This window comes from Otolemur garnettii, unplaced genomic scaffold (assembly GCF_000181295.1).
Source record: "Otolemur garnettii isolate 467f Iridium unplaced genomic scaffold, OtoGar3 scaffold00022, whole genome shotgun sequence".
In the NCBI taxonomy this organism is placed as follows: domain Eukaryota; kingdom Metazoa; phylum Chordata; class Mammalia; order Primates; family Galagidae; genus Otolemur; species Otolemur garnettii.
The window spans coordinates 15,076,472-15,085,525 of NW_003852417.1; the positions used below are offsets into that span (position 1 = coordinate 15,076,472).

Below are 9,054 nucleotides of genomic sequence, written 5' to 3' on the forward strand. Positions count from 1 at the left end.
TAGTCCCAGCTACTTGGGAGGCTGAGGCAAGAGAATTGCTTAAGCCCAAGAGTTTGAGGTTGCTGTAAGCTGTGATGCCATGGCACTCTACCCAGGGCAACATAGTAAGAGTCTGTCTCAAAAAAAAAAAAAAAGAAAAAGAAAATGTGCCTGGTAAAATTAGTATCAGTATCAAATCCTTTAATTTCACATTTTACAGTTTTCACCATATTTAACTATGCCTTATGACAAATATGCAAAGATTAGATATAGGAGAACTTTGGTTTTTATGAAATCTCATATTTTAATTTTCAAGATTGATAATACATATTTATACATGCATACGAAAATATCTGAATGTGTCTTTCCAGAATGATCAGGAAATACTTCATTTCTTTTCCTTTTATTGCTTTAAGGACTACTCTCTATAGAGAACTTGCAATTTCATTAGAAATTTTACTTGGGCAGTAGGTGAAATTACTCAGATATGCATAATTTGGTTAGAGTCTGAGAACCATCATAACTATACTTAATGTAAATTTTTATTGTAATTATTTAATAATAAAGTGTTATACAACAGAAAAACTTATATTTAACTTTGTTGTCTGAATTTTCTTAGCGCTACACCAAAAATTGTTTCTAAAGCAAAGAGTATTAAAGTTGAAAATAAAAGTAATTTGTCTGCTGTTCCACTGAACAACTTGGAACCTATAACTAATATAAAGATCTGGTTAGCCAATGGGAAAAGGATTGTCCAGAAATTTAACATTTCTCATAGGTGAGTTTTCCGTTTCAGTATTTGTCTGATTTTTTTTCTCAAGTTTAAATACTATGTTTTAAAATTAGTCATTGTTGGCCAGGCGCAGTGGCTCATGCTTATAATTCCAGCACTCTGGGAGGCCATGGTGTGTGGATTGTTTGAGTTCACAGGTTGGAGACCAGCTTTGAGCTACAGCAAGACCCCATTTCATAAAAATAGCTGGGTGTAGAAGCCCAAGTGCCCATCGACCCACAAATGGATTAATAAATTGTGGTATATGTACACCATAGAATATTATGCAGCCTTAAAGAAAAATGGAGACTTTACCTCTTACATGTTTACATGGATGGAGCTGGAACATATTCTTCTTAGCAAAGTATCTCAAGAATGGAAGAAACAGTATCCCATTTACTCAGTCTTACTATGAAACCAACTTACAGTTTTCTTATGAAAGCTATAACCCAATTATAGCCCAAGAAGAAGGGGAGAGGGAGTTGGGAGGACGGGTAGAGGGAGGGTAATTGGTGGGGCCACACCTACTGTGCATCTTACAAGGGTACATGTGAAATTTACTAGGTGTAGAATATAACTGTCTAAACACAATAACTAAGAAAATGCTGTGAAGGCTACGTTAACCAGTTTGATGAAAATATTTCAAATTGTTTATAAAACCAGCACTTTGTACCCCCATGATCTGGTGTACACAGCTATGATTTAATTAAAAAATTAGTCCTAGCTACTTGGGAGGCTGAGGCAAGAGGATCGTTTTTTCTTTCCCCCAGGGCTGGATTTGAACCCACCACCTCTGGTTTATGAGGCTGGCGCCCTACTCCTTTGAGCCACAGGCACCGCCCCAAGAGGATCATTTGAGCCCAGGAGTTGGTGGTTGCTGTGAGCTGTGTGACACCACGACACTCTACCAAGGGCAACAAAGTGAGACTTTGTCTCTACTAAAAAAAAAAAAAAAACAATAATAATATTTTTGCTTTTGGGGTGAGCACAGAGGCTCAAACCCATAATCCTAGCACTCTGGGAGGCCGAGGTGGGTGAATTGCCTGAGCTCACAGGTTTGAGACTAGCCTGAGCCAGAGTGAGACCTGGACTCTAAAAATAGCTGGGCGTTGTGGCAGGCGCCAGTAGTCCCAGCTACTTGGAAAGCGAGGCAAGAGAATCACATAAGCCCTTTGCGGTTGCTGTGAGATATGACCCATGTCACTTGGTAGGGTAACAAAGTGAGATTCTGTCTCCAAAAAAAAAATAATAATAATAGTTTTTACTTTCTGGCTTGACGCCCATAGCTGAGGGAGTAGGGGGCCAGCCACATACACTGAGGCTGGTGGTTTGAGCCCTTCTGGGGCTTGCTAAGCAGCAATGACAACTGCAACCAAAAATAGCCCTGGGTTGTGGTGGACACCTATAGTCTCAGCTATTCGGGAGGGCAAGGCAAGAGAATCACTCAAGCCCAAGATTTTGAGGTTGCTGTGGGCTGTGACACCATGACACTGTACCAAGGGTGACATAGTGAGACTTTGTCTCAAAAAATAATTAAATAAATAAAAATAATTTTTACTTTATAATAACTTAATGCTTTTTTCTGTTTATCAGGTACTGGAGGAAGTGTGTTAAAACCTCCAACTGTGGGCGGCGCCTTTGGCTCAACGGAGTAGGGTACTGGCCCCATATGCTGGAGGTGGTGGGTTCAAACCCAGCCCCGGCCAAAAACTGCAAAAAAATAACAAAACCTCCAACTATGATTATGGATTTGTCTTTCTCCCTTTAGTTTTGTTAACATTTGGTTTATATATATACATATATTTTTATTTATTTATTTATTTTTGAGACGAAGTCTCACTGTGTCACCCTGGGTAGAGTGCTGTGACATCACAGCTCACAGCAACCTCAAGCTCTTGGGCTCAAGCGATAATCTTATTTCAGTCTCCCAAGTAGCTGGGACCATAGGCGCCTGCCACAACGCCTAGCTACTCAAAGTTGCAGTTGTTTTTGTTGTCCAGCTGGCCCAGACGAGGTTAGAACCAACCAGCCTTGGTGTACCTGGCCAGCACCATAACTGCTGTGCCATGGGCGCTGAGCCTTTTTTTTTTTTTTTTTTTTTTTTTTGAGACAGAGTCTCAAGCTTTCACCTTGGGTGGATTGCTATGGCGTCACAGCTTACAACAACCATGGCCCTTGGGCTTAAGCGATTCCCTGCCTCAGCCTCCTGAGTAGCTAGGACTATTGGTGCCTGCCACAACACCTAGCTATTTTTTTTTTTTTTGGTTGCAGTTGTCATTTTTGTTTGACATACCCGGGCTGAATTTGAACCTGCCAGCTCTGGTGTATGTGGCTGGCACCCTAGCCACTGAGCTACAGGTGCTGAGCCTGCTTATTTTATATATATATATATATTTTTTTTTTTTTTTCTTCCCCCCACTGTTTGGTCAGGGCTGGGTTTGAACCCGCCACCTTAGGCATATGGGACTGGCGCCCTACTCCTTTGAGCCACTCCTTTGCCCCCTGCTTTATATATTTTAAAGCTACATAATTAGATCCAGCAGAGAGAAAATTGTGTTTTTCTGATTAATTGAAGTTTTAGAGGAAAAAAGATTTCTTCTGAGTTGCTAGTTTCATGGCTGAGATTCCTTACAACAAAAGACAGATTAACAAGAGAAAAGCATACAAATGTATTTACTATACTTTTTTTTTTTTTAGACAGTTTCACTTTATTGCCCCTGTAGAGTGCTATAGTGTCGTAGCTCATAGCAACCTTAAACTCTTGGGCTCTAGCATTCTCTTGCCTCAGCCTCCCAAGTAGCTGGTACTATAGGTATCTGCCATAACACCCAGCTACTTTTTATAGGCGGGGTCTCGCTCTGTTTAGGCTGGTCTCCAACCTGTGAGCTGAGGCAGTCCACCCACCTTGGCCTCTCAGAGTGCTGGGATTACAGGCATGAGCCACAACCCCCAGCCTTACCCACCAGCGGGTAAGGGGCCGGCACCCTACTCCTTTGAGCCACAGGTGCTGCCCCTTACTATATACTTTTTACATGACACAAGAGACTTCAAAAATGAATACCCAAAGAAAGGGAGAAACCTGTGTATTTTATGCTAAGTTTGATGACAGAATGGGTAGTTTTCAAGAGAGACGATTGGAGGTAAAAGGACTATGATTTCTATGATCTCTTGGTAATGAATCGGGGGTACTTAGTAAGGCTTATTTGTTTGGATTTCTTCTGGCATCTCTGTGTTTTTGTACCTCCACAGTGAAGGTTTATGACCTACTTTAAGTGGAAGGACAGAATTATTTTATAGCCTACTTTGAGGGAAGAAGGGTGGAGGGGGAAGATGAAAGTAACTTTCCTTCTTCTGTTTGCTCAAATGCCAGAGTGTGCCATGTTTTAGGGTGGGATGTCCTGACCTCATCAACCACTTTAGCACAATGACATGCTCCTCTTAATCCCTGGAATTGCTTTTTTGTGTTAAAATCTATTTTGCCTGGTGTTAATACAGCTATACCAGTTTCCTTTCTCTTTCCTTTTGATTTGAGCTTAGCTGTATATTTATCTGTGTCTGTATATTTAAAGATGCCTCTTATAAATGCTTTTATACCTAGGCTGTGTCTCTGTTAGTTTCTTTTAGTGGCTTGGTTTTATTTTTATCTCCTATCTACTGAGCATTTTCTATGTGTTGAAGTCTCCTGAAGGCATTTGACTTAAATTATTTGTAAATGTCAAAACTACTCTAAACAACTAGAATCAGGGGACTGTGTATCATAATAATAGAAACAGCATATGTTTGAAATGGTGTCCTAGAATGTTTTTCTGTGATCCAGGTTCCTTTCAAATGAAGAGGTGGGCAAACTGAAGATTTAAAAAATGGCAGTGGGGATTTATTATTCTGGCCTACATTTATTTGGGTTTGTTTTTTGTTTGTTTGTTTAGAGAACTATATTTTAAACTCAAATGCTTTTGGGGTGGAGGGAGGCAAAGTTTTACTTTGTGGCCCTCTGTAGAGTCCTTGAGAACATAGTTCACAGCAACCTCAAACTCTTGGCTCAAGCAATTCTCTTGCCTCAGCCTCCCAAGTAGCTGGGACTACAGGTGCCAGCCACAACTCCACGCTATTTTTAGAGACAAGGTCTCCTTCTGGCTCAGGCTAGTCTCCAACCTGTGAGCTCAGGCAGTCTACCTACCTCGCCTTCCCAGAGTGCTAGGATTACAGGCATGAGCCACTGCACCTGGCCTATCCTTTCTTTTTTCCTTGATAAGTCTTGTAGGTTTGTTAGTTTTTAGCAGTCTCTTTAAAGAACAACTTTATGGTTAGTCATTTCTGTTATTTTCTATTTTTCCTTTTAATGTTATCCTACTATTTTCATTGAAGTTCATCAAAGATGAACAATTTAAAGCCTTTATGTATTCTGTTATTTTTCATTTTATTTATTTTCCAAGAACTTTGATTTATTTTAATGGTGTTTTTCAAGTTTAATACGTAAATATAGAGAATATCTGTTTGAATTTTTTTTGTTTCTGTCATTTTCATTTTTTAGCTTTTTGTTGTTGACATTATCGTCATTGATAAATGAGCTTTTACATTCATTTTTCATTCATTTATTTAGTGTTTATTGTATATATACTCTCTGATGGGTACTTTTCTAGATACCATGGATATAGCTATGAACAAAACCAACAATACCATCTTCTTTTGTAATCTCTAGTCAGGAGATACAGAAAATAGTCAGAATCAGTCGTACAGTGTTTTAGAAGAAACATTTAAAAATAAATAAAGCAGAGAAGAGGAGCAGATAGTTTGGGATGGCAGCTGGGATGTAGAGGTCTGATGATTTGGGGGTTTGGGGCCATGGAGGGATTGTTTGTTTCTTGTGTTGTGTGTTTTTATTTGTTTGTTTGTTTGTTTTAGAGACTGAATCTCACTTTGTTGCCTTTGGTAGAGTGCTCTGGAATCACAGCTCACAGCAACCTCCAGCTTTTGGGATTAGGCAGTTCTCTTGCCTCAGCCTCCCTATAGTCCCTCAGCTATAGTCCCCTCAGCTATAGTCCCCTCAGCTGGGACTATAGGCGCCTGCCGCAACACCCGGCTATTTTTTGTTGCAGTTCTCATTGTTGTTTACATGGCCTGGGCCGGCTCGAACCTGCTAACCTTGGTGTATGTGGCTGCTGCCGTAATCAAAGGGCACCTATGGGCGCCAAGCCTGTTTTTTGTGTTTTTCAGACTGGGTCTGACTCCACTGCCCTGGCTAGAGTGCAGTAGCATAATCATAGCTTCAGCAACCTTACACACCTGGGCTCAAGTGAGCTTCCTGCCTCAGCCTCCCCAGTAGCTGTAAGGTCTGATGATTTGGGGGTTTGGGGCCGTGGGGGGGGGTTGTTTGTTTCTTGTGTTGTGTGTTTTTGTTTGTTCGTTTGTTTGTTTTAGAGACTGAGTCTCACTTTGTTGCCCTTGGTGACATGTGTAAGCCACCACATCAAGCCAAGATATCTTTTTCTTTTTCTCTTTTTTTTTTTTTGAGTCAGAGTCTAACTCTGTTGCCCTCAATAGAGTGCAATGGTGCCATAGCTCACAGCAACATGAAACTCCTGGGCTCAAGAGAGCCTCTTGTTTCAGCCTCCCAAGTAGCTGAGACTGCAGGCGCCTACCACAGTACCTGGCTATGTTTTTTAGAGACAAGGTCTTCCCTCTTGCTTAGGCTGGTCTTTGAACTCCTGAGCTCAAGCAGTCTGCCCACCTCAGCCTCCCAAAGTGCTAGGATTACAGATGTGAGCCACCATGCCTGGCCCAGCTAAGAAATCTTTAATAATGTATCCTCAAGACTAAGTTTTAAAAATTGCATTGTCAGGCAGTGCCTGGGGCTCAAAGGATTAGGACACCGGTATATATACCAGAGGTGGTGGGTTCAAACCCAGCCTTGACCAAAAACTGCAAAAAAAAAAAAAAAAATTGCTTTGTCTTTTTTACCCTATTAAAACAGTTGTTTTTCTTAAATGAACTCTATTAGTGCTTATAGTGAACTCTTATTAGTGCTTAGATGAACTCTATTAGTGCTTACTGCCAGGTTTTTCTTTTCTTTTTTTGCAGTTTTTGGCTGGGGCTGGGTTTAAACCTGTCACCTTCAGCATATGGGGCTGGTGCCCTACTCATTGGAGCCACAGGTGCTGCCCTACTGCCAGGTTTTTCATTCAGCTATTTCCATATCCTAAAGTTCCTTTTTTTTTTTTGAGACAAAGTCTCAAGCTGTCACCCAGGGTAGAGTGCTGTGGCGTGGCAGTTCACAGCAACCTCTAACTCTTGGGCTTAAGCTATTCTCTTGCCTCAGCCTCCCAAGTAGTTGGGACTATAGGTGCCTGCCACATGGCCTGACTTTTTTTGTTTTTGCAGTTGTCATTGTTGTTTAGAAGGCCTGGGCCAGGTTTGAACCCGCCAGCCCTGGTCTATGTGGCTGGCACCCTACCCAGTGATCTATAGGTGTCACCTGTAATGGAACATTTTAAAAAGAGATTCTAGATCACCAGTACGTCTGATGATACCGAAGATGGATATTATGTGGAAACGCATATACATTACTGACTGAATCAAAAGTGATTCGGAGGATCTAAGTCTGAATAATATCCAAGTGGCTGGAATAGTCCACTTAACTATTTTAGTTTATTTACATTTTCCATTTTATGGAAGCACATGAATGATTTAATCAGTGTTTACCTGAAATTAAGTCTAAAATTGTTCTTTCAGTGAACATAAAATACAATTATTAGCGTTAAGGAAATACTTTATCATAGTCTGGGTTTTTAATGTTTGTTACTAAGCCATAAAATAATGATGTATCTTAGAATTAGTGGCATCTTTAGTTTTGATCAACTCAGTAGATCAACTGTGTGCACTCTTTATCACCTGTGTATGCACACACGTGAGCATGACTTTGAGCTGCATTCAGGATTGCAATGATTATGTTACAGTGGTGACAGCACCATCTTCTATCTTTTTTGTCTTTGTTTTATTTTTGTGTTTTTGAGACAGAGTCTTATTTTGTTGCCCTGGGTAGAGTACCATGGGGTCACAGCTCACAGCAACCTTCAACTCTTGGGCTTGAGCAATTCTCTTGCCTCAGCCTCCTGAGAAACTGAGACTACAGGCGCCCGCTGCAATGCCTGGCTATTTTTTTGTTCCAGTTGCCACTGCTGTTTTAGCTGGTAGGGGCTGGGTTCAAACCCGCCATGCTCAGTATATGGGGCTGGCGCCCTACCCACTGAGCCACAGGTGCCACCCGACAGCATCATTTTCATTATACTAGCTGAAGTTGTACCTGCACTGAGTTAATGTTTTCCTAACTGGAATTTTGAAGCAGATTTTGACTTGGTGTTTAGGAGATACGGGCTGTGTCCATGTAGATTCATTGATTGGGCCATTTCTGTTCTATTCAGAGCTGGTTATACAGACTTAGAAACTTTACACTGGGCTCGGTTCCTGTGGTTAGGATGCTGGCCACATACACCAGGGATGGAGGGGTTGAACCCCGCCCGGGCCTGCTAAACAATAATGACAACTACAACAAAAAAATAGCCAGGCATTGTGGCGGGTGCCTGTAGTCCCAGCTACTTGGGATGCTGAGCCAGGAGAATTGCTTAAGCCCAAGAGTTTGAGGTTCCTGTGAGCGGTGACACCATGGCACTACCAAGGGCAACATAGTGAGACTCTGTCTCAAAAAAAAAAAAAGGAAGTTCATATTGTAGACAATTTCAGATATATGCACAAGCACAGAGAAGATAATGATCTGTCACTCAGTTCCCACTGAACTGTCTTTGTGCAAATCTCAGATGTCATACAGTTTCATATGTAAGTATTTCAGAATGTGTCTCTAAAAGATGTTACCAGGCCAAGTGAGGCAGTATGTGAGAGACTGAGGCAGAAGGATCACTTGAGCCCAGGAATTCCAGTGGTAGTACACAATGATTGTGCCTGTGAGTAGCCACAATATTATAGGCTGAGTAATGTATTGCAACCCATCTCTTAAAAAGAAAAAGATGAGAGCCGTGCCTGGGGCTCAAGGAGTAGGGTGCCAGCCCCATATTCCAGAAGTAGTGGGTTCAAACCCAGCCCTGGGTAGAGTGCCGTGGCATCACAACTCACAGCAACCTCCAATTCCTGGGCTCAAGTGAGTCTCCTGCCTCTGCCTCCCCAGGAGCTGGGACCACAGGTGCCCGCCACAATGCCCAGCTATTTTTTGGTTGCAGCCATCATTGTTGTTTGGCAGGCCCGGGCTGGATTCAAGCCGTCCCCCTGGGTAGAGTGCTGTGGCATCACAGCTC

At 41.8% G+C, this 9,054-nt stretch overlaps 1 protein-coding gene across 2 annotated transcripts in view; it reads left to right on the top strand.

The window, feature by feature from the left end:
• UBXN2A (UBX domain protein 2A) overlaps positions 1–9,054 on the top strand; it is a 35,133-nt gene that overhangs the window by 24,853 nt on the left and 1,226 nt on the right. The window contains exon 6 of one of the 2 annotated variants that reach the window (XM_003787429.3): positions 599–757. The exons of the other annotated variant lie outside the window; for it this stretch is intronic. Coding sequence (XP_003787477.1) covers positions 599–757 — 159 coding nt within the window. The remainder of the gene's footprint in view (positions 1–598; positions 758–9,054) is intronic. 2 annotated transcript variants of the gene reach the window in all.